Raw genomic sequence first — 19,078 nt, forward strand, 5'->3', positions numbered from 1 at the left:
TAAGGAAGCCAGTTGTAAGTCTGACAGTAAAAATTTAATCCACAGACCTTGTAAACAGCCAGATGACACACATTTTATAAAACCTTAGGTTTATTATGTGACCCTGTGGAATAGCAATATACTTTTATACAGACTTCAATAATGAGATTTTTTTTTTTTTTAAAGAATAGTTCTAACACATGTATCTCTGGAATATTTTTTCCAGTTTTATTTTATCTCTACTTATTTCCCCTGAATTTGTCATAGTTTTCTTGTTTTGCACATGACTGAAAGAAGAAATGTCATTTCAAGTAATATTGCTAACTGTGGAGCTGTGTATATTACTGATAGTCAGAGTTATTTTTAATTGTGAATGGGCCTGAGGAAAAGGCTAATCTGCTCTCATGAAATTAGTATTTGGTTTGGTTGGCTAGAAATGTGATAATTTGTTAACTATTGTATAAAAATTATGTTGTAAACTTTCTGAAGCATTCTTGAGACATTTTACTAGGTGTTACAGGTAGTGCAACACATTTTCTTATGTATTTTCTACATCTGCAACAATAATCAGACATGGTGCATAAAATGATATATTTCATAGTGCCAGTTCGTGGACTAGCTCATTTGTTACATCAGCAGATATTGGTGTCTCAGTGCCTGGCATTTAAAAGGAGGGTGTTCTGGAGCTCAAGGATAATGTGATGAATAAGTCAGTGGAAAGTTTGGAACCCTGTAGAGATGAAAAATTGAAGGATAAGAAACCCTTTAAGAGGGTTAATTTTATTTGGTATTTGTAAAATATATCTTGGAGACAGAAGTCCTCTATCCACAACTTGCAGGTATTTCACTACCACCTTACTTAAATGAGATTGAATGCTGAGACTTTCACAGGTCATGCCATCACACCTCCGTGGTGTTGGGCATTGAACCTTTTTGACAAAGTATTTATTCACCTGGCTATGTACTAACAGCTTACTGCTTGAAACGTGCTACTGACTTCAGGTCAGTATCTAGAAGTTGTGGCTTTGGTTTGGTTAACATAGGTCTAAGGCCTTATCTGTCCCAAGTTCTTTAATCATCAAGCCACTAAATCATAGCCACAAGTTGTTTTGTCCTAGATTTGGAAAAAGAGAAAGAATGGGTTAGGGTGGAATATATTTTTGGAAGATTAAAGCAACCCTGTGTTCCAATTTGGATGCTCTAAAAATGAAAGAGTTTCTTTCTTTTAATAATGATATTATCTACTAATTGTAGAAAATTAAAACATCAAAGAAAGTTCTAGAGAACAAAGCAAAAACTCTGTCAAATACCACTGTCCACTTCACTGCGAAAACCCTCCTCAGTGTTTTGTAGAACATCTTCCTAGACCCTGTTCTGTGTGAGTATGAATGTGCCATAAATGGTATTCTACTATATAACGCTTTGCATTTGGCTTTTGACACTCAAAATATGTTATGGAGACTTTTCCATATCAAAGAAAAAACATATTTAATAGTCGCTAGAATTTAGTTAACTAGGTTTATAACTGTCAATGGGAATTAAAAAAAAATTCTTTACTTTTTAAAAAAAATTGTGCAAGGGAATTCCCTGGCAGTCCAGTGGTTAGGACTCCATGCTCTCACTGCCAAGGGCATGGTTCAGTCCCTGGTCGGGGAACTAAGATCCCACATGCCGTGCAGCGCTACCAAAAAAAAAAAAAGTGCAAAAATTTGTCCGATATATTTCTGTAAAAGGAATTGGTTAGTCAAGAGGTCTATGCACAGTTATCAGTTTGGTAAATAGAGCCACACTGCCCCTCAGAAAATTTACATTCCCAATTACCAGATGTGAGCTTGCATGTTCTTACCCTTCAGACAACACAGAATGATATCTATTTTCTTCACTTCTGCCAGTCTGATAGACCATAGATAGTATTATGTTTTAAATTTTTCATTCTTTAATTGCATTCATGGCTTGAAGTATTAATACTGTACGTAATCTGACATCCCCAAGTTTTAGAGCCAGTAATCCAGACTTGAAATATTCAACTGCCTGTTGACATCTCTTAATGGTCATCTGAACTTGTCCAAAATCGAACCCCTTATCGTTTACCCAGACTTGTTTCTTGCTTGCTCTTTCATATATTAGTTAATGGCTAATCCATCCTACCGTTACTCAGGTCACAATTTTGGAGGCATGCTTGCTTCCTTCTTTCTGTGTCTTATGCTTCATATCCAGGTGTCTCTGCAAAACCTGTTCACTTTCATAATAGATCCAGGAGCCTCTGACTTTCCTTCACATTAGTGGCTCCCACCCTGGTATAGGTCTTAATCATCTCTTGCTTGGTTTATTGCTATTACTTCTCAGTTTCTCTGCTCTCCCTTGTCTCCCTGTATCCTGTTCTCAACACGGCCACCTTAGCATCCTGTTAAATGCCAAGTGAATCATGCCTCTTATCTGCTTAAAACCCATTAGGGAGATTTTATATTTCTCTCAGTAAAAGACAGAATTCCTGCAGTGGCTAACCAAGCCCTACATGAATTGCTTCTCCCATTTCTCCACCTTCTCCCATTTCTGTACCACTCTTCCACTTAGTTCCTATCACACTGGCCTCCGTGGAGTTTCCTGACTAGATCACCCAGAGGGAAACCTGCCCCTGTTGCCCCAGTGCAATCAGATCTTCTCTCAACTGTCACCTTCTCAGCCAGAATTTCCTTGACCACCTGTTTAAAATTGCTACCCGGGCTTCCCTGGTGGCACAGTGGTTGAGAGTCCGCCTGCCAGTGCAGGGGACACAGGTTCGTGCCCTGGTCCGGGAGGATCCCACATGCCGTGGAGCGGCTGGGCCCGTGAGCCATGGCCGCTGAGACTGCGTGTCCGGAGCCTGTGCTCCGCAACGGGAGAGGCCACAGCAGTGAGAGGCCTGCGTACAGCAAAAAATAAATAAATAAAAAATAAAATTGCTACCCCGTTCTCTGAAACATTTGCTGTCCTCTTTCCCTGCTTTATTTTTCTCTGTAGCATGTATCTGATATTTTATCATTTGTTGATTGTTCCTCTCTCTCTGCTAGAGTAAGAGCTCCACAATAGCAGAGACATTTGCCTTTTTTTTCCCACAACTATATCCCCAGAATATAAAATAGGACTGGCATGTAGCGGCATGAAGTGCATATCATAGACTTGGCGCAAAATAAATAATCAATGAAATTTTAAGAGTGCTATTTGGAGGAGAGTCCTTTTGCCCTTTTGGGGGAATTTTTATATTATTAATTTGCTATAACTCTTTATATTAGTAATTTTAAACTTTTGGTGTATGTTGCAAATATTTTCTGTGTCACCGAATATTTTTGCCTTGCAGTTTTAAATTTAATTTTCTCATCTGAGTACCCGGTTTTCTGCCATGCCTAGAAAGCCTTTTCCTACTCAAAAATTATTTAAATATTTACTCATATTTTCTTGTATATTTAGTGTCTTATTCTTCACATTAAAAAAAATACAGCTGAATTGAAATGGGATTTATCTCTTGTAATGGGTGGGGAATAGACACAACTTAATTTTTCCTGAATATCTATACAGTTGGCTCACAACCATTTACTAAACAGTCTACTGTTCTTATACCAATTTGAAATGCCATATTTTCCTATACTAAATGTTCATATATCTTTGATAATGAAAGAAACCTACTCTTTGTTCTATTTTATTGATATGTTTATTCCCACCTATCATTTTAATATCTCTAAATAGCACATTTGAATATCTGTAGTTTATCCTGAGTTTTAAATATTTGTTCCTCCCATCCTTTTTCTATATTTTTCACAGTTGAAAACAGTCATGATAATCCCTTTCTCACTAACATTATGTTAATAGGTAATATTTATATCTTTAATATTATAGTGTCCATTAGACAAAGAAAATGTATAGATCTGTATGCTGTGAATAAAGTGACTTTCCTTTAAATAATTCCTTTTATTTTTATACCACAGTTATCATAACATAACCCTAAAGTGACTTTCCTTTAAATAATTCCTTTTATTTTTATACCACAGTTATCATAACATAACCCATCAATTATATGATTTGCTTTATTTTAATAAGAGAACATAGTTCAGTTTTTTACATGTTAGCATTTATGAGCATTGTTATCTCGCCATCCTTGGTAGAATAGAATTTTATTTACTGATTTGTGCCCAATGCGTTAATACTGATGTGTAATGGAAAACAGGTGAAGTGAGTAAGCTGTTTTTACTGTTGTTTTTTGTTTTTGATTTTTAGATCTAGCAGGTGGATTTCTGTTGTTTCTTGTTTACACATATATTTTTGTCACGGATTAATAGTGCTTCCTACATCTGTGCTGCTTGACATTGGGCAAGTTACTGAAACTTTTTGAGCCTTAGTTTTCTCATCTATAAAATGGAGACACTCATGGTATTTTATTTATCAAATTGCTATTAGAATTAAGTGAAATAATTCATGTGAAGTGTTTAGCATAGCATTTGATCCAAAATAAATATTTAATTAATGATACCTGGTGTTAATTATAGCATGAGTAAATGTTCTAGTTTAATTTAGGGGAAAAGCAGCACCTAGGACTGAAAATTATTTGAAGTTAGTCAGTGAAGTTGAGGGAAAAGGGTGGAAACAGTCTCCCTTATACAGTTTCCTTTGCCTGTGTTGAAAATGTTGTACCAGCATAAAGTCTGTCCATTGATAAAGGAGGTTTAGTCTTTAGAGAAATTACGTATCGTTTCACTCTGCAAAGTAGATTCTGAGAAATCCCAATGTGTATTGAGATTAGCATTTGAGATTATAGGAGCAGTTTCCTTTACTGTTTATCAAGTTTATAGTTAATTAATTTGAGAAGTTAAAAATACAGTCATTTTTTTTCCCATGAACCCAGCCTATTTGTGTTCCCAATTTTACGGGGGAAGAATGTTACCAGAAGGAGCAGGATATTGTCCACCTTCCTGTCTTTCCTGGTCGCCATCATGAATCCAGGCTCCAATTATTGTAATGACTAGTTGATTCTAGAGAGTCCTGACTCACTGTTTCTTTCATCTGCAGACCCACTCTGAAGAGAGGCCTTTCCAATGTGAGGAATGTAAAGCTTTGTTCCGGACCCCATTTTCTTTGCAGAGACACCTGCTTATACATAACAGTAAGTCACAATCTAGGCGTTTGAGGACCAAAGGAATTATATCATATTTTGTTCTTATAACCTTTGAGAATGTAGGCATCACAGAAGCGGACCTATAAGTAGTTACGTAATCTGCCTTTAAACTTAAAAAGGACTGATAACTGCTTTTCCCCTTTTCATCCTTTATCCTTGATTTATTTTCCCACAGTAAGATTAATCATTTTATGAGACATTTTATTTTATATCATTTTTCCCACTATTAAAAGCTGTGTATAAAAACATGTTCAGTAAAGTGTCTTTGAAATTTGTTCTGAAACAGACGTTTTTGTTCCCTTTTAAATGTAATGATTAAGGAAACATGCCTGACTCTTTAAAACATGCAGATATCTGGCATGATTTTATTAGCTCACAGGCTTTTAAAATTGGAAAGGATCAGAGTAAACATCTAATTTAACCTCTTCATTGGAGGGGAATTGAGAAAATTGAGACTCAGAGAAGGGTTGCACAGCACTGGGGGTAGCATCCAAGCCTGTTAGTCCTGTGTTTTTCCTGCCTACTCCACTGCCTCTGACTTCTTACTTCTTTTGGCAAGGGAATTTTTGGTGGGGGTAGGAGGGAATTAAGTTATTCACCTACGTACCGTGAAGTCTGTCTAGCAGTTACACTGAGAGCTGATTTTAGAATACCACAGTTTTTAGCCATGTCACTTTATTCAGAGAAGAAATTGTTATTGCTAAACAGAGTTTTAAAGTGGGTTCTGTGTTCGGATGTTGAAGCAACCAGAGATTTACTACTTTACTGTATCTAAAGTTAAATAAAAATGGTATAACATAAGTAATAACTTCCTTTTAATTTGACTTGTTTAATCAGTAGAACATCCTCTAACATGTAGTTTCTAATGCTTATTAAATTTTTAATATTTCTGAGAAAAGCAAAACAGTCTGGACATTTGATTGTACAGATCTTGGAAGAAATTTTCTCTGGTCAAGTCAAAGTATCTAAAATGCAAAATAATAAAGATACTAAAGTTTTTATATTTATTGAGTGGTAATGATTGTGATGAAATGCGTCTTTTCCTATAGGAAAGACAGTGCTGAGATCTCATGTCATTCTGTATTCACCTTACAGCTCTGGAGAAGCTGTTAGCACCATTTTCCATTTTCCTTATAAAGAAGAGCTATGCATTTAAGAAATAAAATATGTCATGTAACAGCAGGAATTTCCATCCCATTTCACTGTCATTTGATAAAGAAAATGGCTAAAATAGAGAGGACAAAAGACTAGATCTTGTCTTATACAATAGGAAAGTTAAAACCCATTTAACTTCAAAACATGAGGATTGTTTTAGAAACTTACATCAGCACTGTGGCTCCAAATATGAAAAATAAGATGTCATAATTATTTTGGAAATTATTGTTATTTCCTAATACACTGAAAACCAAAAGGCAGGTTACTAGCTAGCTTCTTGGTTTTAAGATAGGGAAAAATCCAGATAAATGTAAGGTAAAGAAATCTGATAAAATCTCGTATCAGAATTTTAAAGTTCTGATAAACTTAAAACAAAAAAATCTGGAATTAAAATATGAAAGAAGAAAGGTATGGACTTCTTTGGTACAGCTTGAATAAGATTTTCGTACAGGAACCAATACTTTGATTCACTTAATAATTTAATGGAAATACTTTGATAGGAGCAATCGTGGAGTATTTTTTTCCAGTGCCTGAATAGATTTGGTATTATTAACATTTACAGTTTTATGTCACTTGTCCTTTTACTCTCACTGGTTATACATTTTATACAAATATCAATAAAATTTTAAATAAATCTAGAAAGATATATGAAGACAAACTAGGTGACAACAATAACACCCTGCAACAAAAAAGCACAAAGGCAGCATATAAACACAGCTCTCAGAATCTATACAGTTCATGCATGGTTTGGTGTGACTTGGTTTCAAGTATCGAATTTCAGCAACTCAACAACTTCCTTAGAGACTTTAAGAGAATTTAAAGAGCCATACTTCTGTTTGAAAAGACAAAGGGAGGGTAATTTGCCTTTTCCTTTTTATTTTCGTTCTTGTCATTCCTTCCTTAAATTTGGTGTGACGAAATAATAGGATCTTAACATTTCTAAATTTATGTTAGTTAGATGGAGGGCAGGTAGAAGAGCTTGGTTGAAATTGAGGTAATCTCTTCTTTAGATGTAGACAGTTACCTGCATATTTTATCTCATAGTGAATATACTTTTTGAATCTGTGCTATTATAATTGTTCTGTAAAAAGGGAAAATATATGCAAATACTAGTCTGTCTTTATGCACGCTACGTATGTTTTATATCTTTCTGGGAGATTCACTATCTTCTAATTGTGTACATTGATCACTTAAAATGTATTTAAAATGGACTTTAGACATAGCATGGTATGAAAGTTTAAAAAGTCTCATAAACTCCCTAAACATAGCTTCTGGAGTTGCTTTCCTGCAAGCCGAGGCTATTTGATGGGAAGGTGAAAACCCTCCCAGGTACCCTCTCCGGGACGCATTCGGAAGACGCTGTGTCCCACCACGGGTCCCCTGCCCAGGAAAGAAAAGGGGCCTGAGGGCACTGCCAGGGGCCAGGTGGTGGAGGCCCCCCGCTGGACTCTAGGGTACAGCCCTAGACCCCAACCCTAGAGCTGGGGGGCCCTTTGAGGGGCTCTAGGGTAGAAAAGGGCAGTTGCCACTCTGGGTCCCCCTGCCCCAATCCAGCTGCCTCTTTGAGAGGCAGCCCCCAAACAGTCTGAGAGCCTGGAAGTTGAAGCCCTTCCCTAGCCATTTCACAGCAGACCAAAGACTGCATTAGGGGGCCTCCAGGCCAAGTTCCTGAGATAGTGGAGTTGTAGCCCTCTCCTGTCCCGGGGTGAAGGATCTGCTCTGACGTCCGCCTTCAGGGGCTTCCCTCCAGTTTACTGCCTGGGAGCCAGTTCTGCCTCTGCCCCTGAAGGCCAGAGGGAGAATGGTGGGGTGAGGGGAGTTCAGGAGGGGCCCCAAAGGCAACTCACTCTGCAGAACAGAGACCTTTTGTTAAACTCAAGCCCCTGCCTTAGAAATACATACTTTTAAAGAAAATTCATAGGACCTTTAGAAAATTAGCGAATTCAGTCCCCACATTTTCCAGTTAAAGGCACTGAGAATCTACGAAGGTTAAAGGACTCTCCCTCCCCCCAACATGATTCACACAGTTCGAATGAGCAAATATGGAACTGAACAGTTGTTGGAAAAGTGACCTTTTATGGTTATGATAAATTGTTAGAGCTGTAAAGCTGGGTTTTTGGAGAAAACAGCCGTAAATCTAGTACATGTGAGGGGGAGTTAACAGCACCCTGCTGTTGTGTCTGTGTTTCTCTTATTTGGCTTTTTCATTTCTAAGGTGAGAGGACTTTCAAGTGTCATCACTGTGATGCTACCTTTAAAAGGAAGGACACCTTAAATGTTCATGTCCAGGTGGTTCATGAAAGACACAAGAAGTACAGATGTGAGCTGTGTAATAAGGCATTTGTTACACCTTCAGTGCTTAGAAGTCATAAGAAAGTAAGTAGAAGCCTTCCGTGAGTTTGAATAGATTACGTATTTTAACCATACAGGCGTGTATGTTAATTATCATGTGATAATCAATTTTATATGAATTTATCAACATATTTACTCAAAATGACAAATACGAAACCCATGAGTGATAGCAGCTCTTTAGCAAATGTCTGTTTTCTTCATTTTATCAGAAGAGAATATATTTGTCATATGAAAGCAAACCTAGATTCAGGTATGGATGCTACACAGTCCTAAACGATGCTGATAGGTGGGTCTTACAGTGTACTCGATGAACGGGAGCTTTTCGACTTTATACATTTTTGGATTAACATAGGTTCCTTTTTTTAAAGATACTGAGTAGAGCTTTAATAGTTTTATTTTTCAAAGCTAGTTCAGCTGTCTATTGACAAGTTATTAGACTGACTTCTTCCAGGATTAGAGTGGTCCTTCTTTATCTTGCATCCCTAGGACCTAGGGAAATTCCTGGTACAGAACAGGGACTTGATAAGTATTTGCCCAACTTGAATAAAATGATGTTCATACTGATGGTGATTTGGAGATTATCTTATTTGTGTTATGCTAATTACCTCCAGCAAATCAACAGGTTATTTTTACTTGTTGATTAAATACATTCTATTTTTTAAATAGCAAAATTCATATTATAACTAATGCAGTTGAAAGTTTTAATGTTGACTTCAGAAATGACTGTTGAAGTGTGGTAGTCTGCCGCTCGGCGTGTCCTGCCTAGTGAATGTGAAGTGGCTTCTGTGTCATTATGACTTCTATTTTTGTACCTGTCTTTAATACAGCTGTTTCAAAAGAACTGGACTGAGTAACTTTCTTTTCTTGTATCTTTAATGCTGATTAATAATGATACTGTCTTCTCTTTTCAAAGGTCTGAATAGAATAATCTTTCAACTTTCTTTGATTGGATTACTTTTTCATGAATTTAATAGACTTTTATTATGTTTTAATCAATGAGGGAAAGTATAGTGAATTTTCCAGAAAGATATAGTTGTTTGTCTGCAATAACAGATTATCATAGAATATATTTTGTGGTGCATTGTTCATTTTTGTCTCATACATTTATCCAATATTGTTCTCATAGTGATGTTTCCATGCTTTCCAACCATATTTAAGATTTTGTAGTGTTATACTTTCAATATCTTACAATACCAACCAGTCAAATTTCTGTACCTAATAATAATATATATTTTTGAATTAAGCCAAAAAGAATACTTTAATTATTTTAATTAATATTGCCGTAGTATCCTTTAGTTTGAAACTCACATTACTGAAGTACTATAAGTAACTGAATATAAGTAGGTGAACAATGAAATACTTAATGTAGCAGCAAAAGAAATCCTGTGGATTTTATAAACGTACTACAAAGAACTTGGTAGTTTCCTGTTTGGAATAATCCCATGTTGTAATAATAGATGTATACCATTCCCAAACAACGTTATATTAATCAGGAAAGAATTGCCATATTTTGTCCCTTCTGTCAGGGAGTGAGAAGAACACAGGTCTGTTATATGTTAAAATGTTATACCATTTCCTTTAAATTGAACCATAATGTGGACCATGGGAGTAACAGCTCTTACTGAGGTGTAAAGAATGTATAACTGTTTTGTATAAGAACTTGTAATGAAAATGGAAAGTTAAGTGCTGCCAATTGAAGAATCAAGGAGATGTTTGTTGTAGACAGTATCATTGGCTGCTGTGGCTGTTGATTAGACTGTATTCCTCAAACCTGAATGTAATATAAATGTTTTTCAAGGGAAAAACATCTAGAGGACACTGAAGTTGACTAAGATATTTCATTTATAACTCTTTTAAAAATTACAAATATGATAGTGTATATCCAAATATAGATTATAATTCAAATATGAAAATTTATAAATTAAATATCAACCAATAAGGTTATAAACCAATTATATTAAAGTTAACAATTGATTTAATATGGAAGATGAGAATGTTTTGCTAAGTTAGTGGTTCCTCGAGGTTGTCGGGTTCTGACATAATTACCCCACCCTTTTTTCTCTATCCCAGCTAGCCTGTCTTTCCTTTCTGGGAACACATCATTTTTAAAAAACCTTTTTAAAACACCTTTTAAAAAACCTTTCCTGTTCTTTCTACATTAGCTCATGGCAATTCAAATAATAATATTTGCCAGTAATTTGCGTAAAAACAAAGGCAAACACAGGCCCTGGAAGTTCTGTTTTGTGACGGTGGTGGTAACCCGGATGATCCACTATATGCTTTTGTTCATATTTAGGTTATCATTGAAGTTATCAATTCTAAAAAGGGTCCGAGAGAATGTGCAGGTATCTGAAGTAATGGCTTCCTTCTCCTTTTCCCTTCTCCTAAGTTTGAAAACCAATGGGGCTTGAAGAGTAGCTCTGTCGCCTCATTTATTGGAATGACCTATTTTGATGTTGGTAGAAACACTGCTCGCCTGATGAGATTGTGAGACAAGTTTAAAACACCTCATCTGCCTCCTTTTTTGGGAGAGGTCACTCTTTTTTTCTTTGAACTCTCTTAACATTGTATTGAAACTGGCTTTGGTGATACTCATTCACCTTTTCTTGTGTGGTGGTTTTATGTCCAGGTTAAAGGTACTGAAGGCAGCAGTGATCTTTCAAATTGACTGTTCAGTTAACACCTGCTGAATTTAAAGATCAAATCAGATTTATATTCCTTTTTGCTTTGCAGTAAAATCAATCCAGTCTGACAAACATAATGCAAGTAACAGATTACTTTATTGAGATTAATTCTGTCCTCAAGCACTAAATACACACAAAGAATGTGAAAAGTGCTTCTAAGGAAGTGTTTCTTGGCAGCAGTCAAGGGCAGCTGTAGCCCCATTTTGATTATGCGGTTTTGTTAACATATACTGGCTTTGTATAACTTAATCATCTTTACATGGGGGCTCCATAAAGGCTTAAAATGTAAACTGCAGAGTTATTTTCAAATTAACACTAACACATGATTCTAAGAGGTTTTTTTGAACCAGTGGGAATAACCATGATAAATTGTTTAAAATCTCATTGTGATATTAAATCATTTTAAAGGAACATAATCCTGGGAAAAAAAGGATTTACTGTTGTCAGAGGCACTTAATCATTTTAACCTCATTCTTTATATTTGTCCTCAACCTTTTTTATTCCTTTCCGTTTAGACACATACAGGAGAAAAGGAGAAAATCTGCCCATATTGTGGCCAGAAGTTTGCCAGCAGTGGTACACTGAGAGTTCATATCCGTAGCCACACAGGTATGTAGATAAAAACAACATAGAGAAATCAAATTCTTCCAAGAGAAGGAGTTTATAATTTTACAAAATGACTCCCAAGATTAAGAATTAATCTTGACTGTTTCCTCTCTTGTAAAGTTTTATAGCATTTGGTTTCTTACTCTAGAAAAATTTTGAATAAGTACACTTTCCCAAACTAAGTTAAATATCTAAAGTGGCAACTGATTAATGTTTGGTTGTGAAACAACTGTGATTTACTTTATATACTATTCTAATAGATGGAATAGGGTGTAGCAGTTTTACAGAAGGCTAAGGGCCTCCTCTTAAAAATCCCTCCTGTAACTCGCATCAAATGTGGCCTTTTAAAATGTAAAAAGTCCTTGGAATGTGGCTTGAATGCTATAAGATTTTATTGGATGCAAGGGTGATGTGACCATAGTATCTGTTATGCCATGAATTGCTTCCTAAAGGGTTTTCTTCATTTCTTACAACTTCCTGTGTAATTTCTCCCATGAGGGAGGGCTGTGCCCTAGTGAATGAACAGCTAAATATTCTTCAAAGAACTTTGTTTGGGTTTTATCTGTCATGTAGAGAAGTTCTTGAAAAGACTTGAAAGAATACTCTCAATTTTGATAGCCAGATTATTGTGTGTGAATCTTAAGTGGTTCTCAGTAGCTGGACTGTGTTTGGTAAACTGTGTAACTGGATTAAATTGCTGAAGCTTTTTATTCAAGAACCGTAGTGTTTGACTTTCTTCATCATTGTGTCCCTAGCTCCTAGCTCAGTGTTTAGCACAATAACTGTGTTGTGAATGAAGAAATGTTAGTTTAAGCAGGTCAAAGAATAATACTGTGATTATTATACAAAGGTGGAAAAAAAAAGGACAGCCATGCAGCATAATTTCTTATTTTGGAAATTTTCTGGCTAAAGCTGAAAAGCGTAGGTCAACTTAGTAGTTGTCATCTTAGAATAGCCTCTTAAATGCTTTCAAATGAAACATATAACCAAGAACAGATCAAGCATTATACATGATGGCTGTGGAATAATGGGCGCCCTAAAGAAGGAAAGGAGATCTTCTTGACTAGAAGTATCTACAGAAAGTGAGGCTTTCAGGACACAGTCCAATATGTGTAGCAGAAACAGAACACAACAAAAAGAAAAGTAGAGAGAAGCAAAAAGAAAAGGGCAGCAGAGAATCATGCTGAGGACAGGTGGACTTAAAATAGTGCCAGAGACTGTTAGCACCATGTCCTGATTGTACAGAAGAGGCAAGTAAATGATGAAGAGAGAGGAGAGAGAGCTCTGAAGTCCCAGGCCAGCCCCGGAACCTAACAGTGTAGTCTTTGACGTCAGTGGACACCACTCTCTTCTGTGTTTTGGGGGCCATGCGGAATTGTGGCAGACATGGTTAAAGGCGAGAGTGAAATCAGCAGCCTTCCATTCTGGATCCGTAGTTCTTAGAAGACGTCTTTGTGCCACCCTGAAAATGTAACTTATAATTTGCTCCGCAGATTTTATGTCTGTATGTGTGTGCTTGTGTGTATGATTTGTATGTGGAAGGAGGGCAACTAGGAGATGGGGAAAGTGTATTATTTCTGTGTGTCATAGTAATAAGTTTAGAGTAATGCCCTGAGACATTGTCATGTAATTGAATTATGGTTGATATAGTGTGTTTTCAAAAGGCAGTGATTATTGTTCAGAATGCATTAAAACATGTATTTCAGCATATAAAAGATGAATCCAATCATAGAACACTTGATGATTCAGAATAATTCCATCCTTGAGAATTCCATGTGCCTACATTTTATTTTACTTGTAGAGGATGGGCAGTGGAGAAGAATAAACTTAAACTAGTAATGTCTTCTAAAATTTTAATTATTATCTGCTACAAAGTTGCAATAATAATAAGATTTTTTTGAGCTCCAAGAATTCTCTGTGATAAAAATATTAATAAATATTTCTGATTTTTTTTGTTGTCATGTTATGTTCTATAGTATCTGTAATCTAAAGAATATTTTAAAAAATTCAAATCTTTTTTATATGATTTGGTTATTTAAATGTTGTACAGGTTCTGGTTTATTGGTTTCTGATCAAGAAAACTGGCCACCTAAATTCAGACAACAGTGCTAAGGCACAGTCAGCCAGCATATACATTTAAATAAGTAAAGTAAAGACATAAAGGTGGCCTATGTGTTTATGTATGTCCACACAAATAGTTGTATAATTATTTATTTACAATTACTATCCACTTATAACTGGATTTTTCTGTTTAAAATCAGACTCATTTCATTTTCACATTTTACAATTCTTCTTTGAGTTATTTTGATGTGAAACCTATGTTTTTGGTGACAGTTGCCTGGCAGCATGGCTGGGGCTGTATTTGAAGTGGTCGGTGTCAAGCAACAGAGGTGGCTGTGGAGACCTGGCGGGTTGGCAGTATCTGGGCTTCCATAACAGTCCTGGCGTGGATTTCTTTTCCTGCATGGACTAATGCTGCTTTTGCCTCTCTTTTTGTTTTTTTTTTCTTTTTTTTTTTGTTTTGTTTTGTTTTATTTTTTTGCGGTACGCGGGCCTCTCACTGCTGTGGCCTCTCCCGTTGCGGAGCACAGGCTCCGGACGTGCAGGCTCAGCAGCCATGGCTCACGGGCCTAGCCGCTCCGTGGCATGTGGGATCTTCCCGGACCGGGGCACAAACCCGTGTCCCCTGCATTGGCAGGCGGACTCCCAACCACTGCGCCACCAGGGAAGCCCTGCTTCTCTTTTATTCGCTTTGTCCTGTCCTCCAAATCACGTGCATCCATTTTCCCTTCCAAGCTGGAACCTGGCTCAGTGACCAAATGGGTTTATGTAGTTATTTTGCTTCTATGATGATAAAGCTCGCAATTTGAGATCTATACATTCACTTTTTCTCTCTTTATTATTTTTTCTTATGAAATCACGTGATTTTTTTTGTGCTTTATAATATTTTAATGTTCAGTCTGGTTCCATTTTCTTTTTTTTTTTTTTAACATCTTTATTGGGGTATGATTGCTTGACAATGGTGTGTTAGTTTCTGCTTTATAACAAAGTGAATCAGTTATACATATACATATGTTCCCATATCTCTTCCCTCTGGCGTCTTCCTCCCTCCCACCCTCCCTATCCCACCCCTCCAGGCGGTCACAAAGTACCGAGCCGATATCCCTGTACCATGCGGCTGCTTCCCACTAGCTATCTGCCTTACATTTGTTAGTGTATATATATCCATGACTTTCTCTCGCCCTGTCACAGCTCACCCTTCCCCCTCCCCATATCCTCAGGTCCGTTCTCCGGTAGGTCTGTGTCTTTATTCCTGTCTTACCCCTAGGTTCTTCATGACATTTTTTTTTCTTAAATTCCATATATATGTGGTAGCATATGGTATTTGTCTTTTTCTTTCTGACTTACTTCACTCTGTATGACAGACTCTAGGTCTATCCACCTCATTACAAATAGCTCAATTTCGTTTCTTTTTATGGCTGAGTAATATTCCATTATATATATGTGCCACATCTTCTTTATACATTCATCCGATGATGGGCACTTAGGTTGTTTCCATCTCTGGGCTATTGTGAATAGAGCTGCAGTGAACATTTTGGTACATGACTCTTTTTGAATTTTGGTTTTCTCAGGGTATATGCCCAGTAGTGGGATTGCTGGGTCATATGGTAGTTCTATTTGTAGTTTTTTAAGGAACCACCATACTGTTCTCCATAGTGGCTGAACCAATTCACATTCCCACCAGCAGTGCAAGAATGTTCCCTTTTCTCCACGCCCTCTCCAGCATTTATTGTTTCTAGATTTTTTGATGATGGCCATTCTGACCGGTGTGAAGTGATACCTCATTGTAGTTTTGATTTGCATTTCTCTAATGATTAGTGATGTTGAGCATTCTTTCATGTGTTTATTGGCAGTCTGTATATCTTCTTTGGAGAAATGTCTGTTTAGGTCTTCTGCCCATTTTTGGATTGGGTTGTTTGTTTTTTTGTTATTGAGCTGCATGAGCTGCTTGTAAATTTTGGAGATTAATCCTTTGTCAGTTGCTTCATTTGCAAATATTTTCTCCCATTCTGAGGGTTGTCTTTTGGTCTTGTTTATGGTTTCCTTTGCTGTGCAAAAGCTTTGAAGTTTCATTAGGTCCCATTTGTTTATTTTTGTTTTTATTTACATTTCTCTAGGAGGTGGGTCAGAAAGGATCTTGCTGTGATTTATGTCATAGAGTGTTCTGCCTGTGTTTTCCTCTAAGAGTTTGATAGTTTCTGGCCTTACATTTAGGTCTTTAATCCATTTTGAGCTTATTTTTGTGTATGGTGTTAGGGAGTGATCTAATCTCATACTTTTACATGTACCTGTCCAGTTTTCCCAGCACCACTTATTGAAGAGGCTGTCCTTTCTCCACTGTACATTCCTGCCACCTTTATCAAATATAAGGTGTCCATATGTGCGTGGGTTTATCTCTGGGCTTTCTATCCTGTTCCATTGATCTATCTTTCTGTTTTTGTGCCAGTACCATACTGTCTTGATTACTGTAGCTTTGTAGTATAGTCTGAAGTCAGGGAGCCTGATTCCTCCAGCTCCATTTTTCTTTCTCAAGATTGCTTTGGCTGTTCGGGGTCTTTTGTGTTTCCATACAAAATGTGAAAAATTTTGTTCTAGTTCTGTGAAAAAGGCCAGTGGTAGTTTGATAGGGATTGCATTGAATCTATAGATTGCTTTGGGTAGTAGAGTCATTTTCACAATGTTGATTCTTCCAATCCAAGAACATGGTATATCTCTCCATCTATTTGTATCATCTTTAATTTCTTTCATCAGTGTCTTATAATTTTCTGCATACAGGTCTTTTGTCTCCTTAGGTAGATTTATTCCTAGATATTTTATTCTTTTTGTTGCAGTGGTAAATGGGAGTGTTTTCTTGATTTCACTTTCAGATTTTTCATCATTAGTATATAGGAATGCCAGAGATTTCTGTGCATTAATTTTGTATCCTGCTACTTTACCAAATTCATTGATTAGCTCCAGTAGTTTTCTGGTAGCATCTTTAGGATTCTCTATGTATAATATCATGTCATCTGCAGACAGTGACAGCTTTACTTCTTCTTTTCCGATTTCGATTCCTTTTATTTCCTTTTCTTCTCTGATTGCTGTGGCTAAAACTTGCAAAACTATGTTGAATAAGAGTGGTGAGAGTGGGCAACCTTGTCTTGTTCCTGATCTTAGTGGAAATGCTTTCAGTTTTTCACCATTGAGGATGATGTTTGCTGTGGGCTTGTCATATATGGCGTTTATTATGTTGAGGAAAGTTCCCTCTATGCCTACTTTCTGCAGGGTTTTTATCATAAATGGGTGTTGAATTTTGTCAAAAGCTTTCTCTGCATCTATTGAGATGATCATATGGTTTTTCTCCTTCAGTTTGTTAATATGGTTTATCACATTGATAGATTTGCGTATATTGAAGAATCCTTGCATTCCTGGAATAAACCCCACTTGATCATGGTGTATGATCCTTTTAATGTGCTGTTGGATTCTGTTTGCTAGTATTTTGTTGAGGATTTTTGCATCTATGTTCATCAGTGATATTGGCCTGTACTTTTCCTTCTTTGTGACATCCTTGTCTGGTTTTGGTATCAAGGTGATGGTGGCCTCATAGAAGGAATTTGGGAGTGTTCCTTCCTCTGCTATATTTTGGAAGAGTTGAGAAGGATAGGTGTCAGCTCTTCTGTAACTGTTCGATAGAATTCACCTGTGAAGCCATCTGGTCCTGGGCTTTTGTTCGTTGGAACATTTTTAATCACAGTTTCAATTTCAGTGCTTGTGATTTGTCTGTTCATATTTTCTGTTTCTTCCTGATTCAGTCTTGGCAGGTTGTGCATTTCTAAGAATTTGTCTATTTCTTCCAGATTGTCCATTTTATTGGCAGAGTTGCTTGTAGTAATCTCTCATGATCTTTTGTATTTCTGCAGTGTCAGTTGTTACTTCTCCTTTTTCATTTCTAATTCTATTGATTTGAGTCTTCTCCCTTTTTTTCTTGATGAGTCTGGCTAGTGGTTTATCTATTTTGTTTATCTTCTCAGAGAACTAGCTTTTAGTTTTATTGATCTTTGCTATTGTTTCCTTCATTTCTGTTTCATTTATTTCTGATCTGATTTTTATGATTTCTTTCCTTCTGCTAGCTTTGTGGTTTTCTTGTTCTTCTTTCTCTAATTGCTTGAGGTGCAAGGTTAGGTTGTTTATTCGAGATGTTTCCTGCTTCTTAAGGTGGGCTTGTATTGCTATAAACTTCCCCCTTAGACCTGCTTTTGCTGCATCCCATAGGTTTTGGGTCGTAGTGTCTCCATTGTCATTTGTTTCTAGGTATTTTTTAATTTCCTCTTTGTTTTCTTCAGTGATCACTTCATTATTAAGTAGTGTATTGTTTAGCCTCCATGTGTTTGTATTTTTTACAGATCTTTTCCTGTAATTGATGTCTAGTCTCATGGCATTGTGGTCGGAAAAGATACTTGATACAATTTCAATTTTCTTAAATTTACCGAGGCTTGATTTGTGACCCAAAATATGATCTATCCTGGAGAATGTTCCATGCGCACTTGAGAAAAATGTGTATTTTGTTGTTTTTGGATGGAGTGTCCTATAAATATCAATTAAGTCCATCTTGTTTAATGTATCATTTAAAGCTTGTGTTTCCTTATTTATTTTCATTTTGGATGATCTGTCCATGGGTGAAAGTGGGGTGTTAAAGTCCTCTACTATGAATGTGTTACTGTCGATTTCCCCTTTTATGGCTGTTGGTTTTTGCCTTATGTATTGAGGTGCTCCTATGTTGGGTGCATAAATATTTACAATTGTTATATCTTCTTCTTGGATCGATCCCTTGATCATTATGTAGTGTCCTTCTTTGTCTCTTTAATAGTCCTTATTTTAAAGTCTATTTTGTCTGATATGAGAATTGCTACTCCAGCTTTCTTTTGGTTTCCATTTGCATGGAATATCTTTTTCTGTCCCCTTACTTTCCGTCTGTATGTGTCTCTAGGTCTGAAGTGGGTCTCTTGTAGACAGCATGTATAAGGGTCTTGTTTTTGTATCCATTCAGCTAATCTGTGTCTTTTGGTGGGAGCATTTAGTCCATTTACATTTAAGGTAATTATTGATATGTGTGTTC

At 36.5% G+C, this 19,078-nt stretch overlaps 1 protein-coding gene across 2 annotated transcripts in view; it reads left to right on the forward strand.

Annotated features, from left to right (window-relative positions):
• PRDM5 (PR/SET domain 5) overlaps positions 1–19,078 on the forward strand; it is a gene marked incomplete at both ends in the record, with an annotated part of 206,846 nt that overhangs the window by 115,154 nt on the left and 72,614 nt on the right. For both annotated transcript variants that reach the window (XM_082837920.1, XM_082837921.1), the window contains 3 exons: positions 5,020–5,113; positions 8,496–8,656; positions 11,832–11,925. In XM_082837920.1, the coding sequence (XP_082694046.1) occupies positions 5,020–5,113; positions 8,496–8,656; positions 11,832–11,925 (349 nt within the window). The remainder of the gene's footprint in view (positions 1–5,019; positions 5,114–8,495; positions 8,657–11,831; positions 11,926–19,078) is intronic.

This window comes from Leucopleurus acutus (genome assembly GCF_964270905.1).
Source record: "Leucopleurus acutus genome assembly, chromosome: 4".
Classification (NCBI taxonomy): domain Eukaryota; kingdom Metazoa; phylum Chordata; class Mammalia; order Artiodactyla; family Delphinidae; genus Leucopleurus; species Leucopleurus acutus.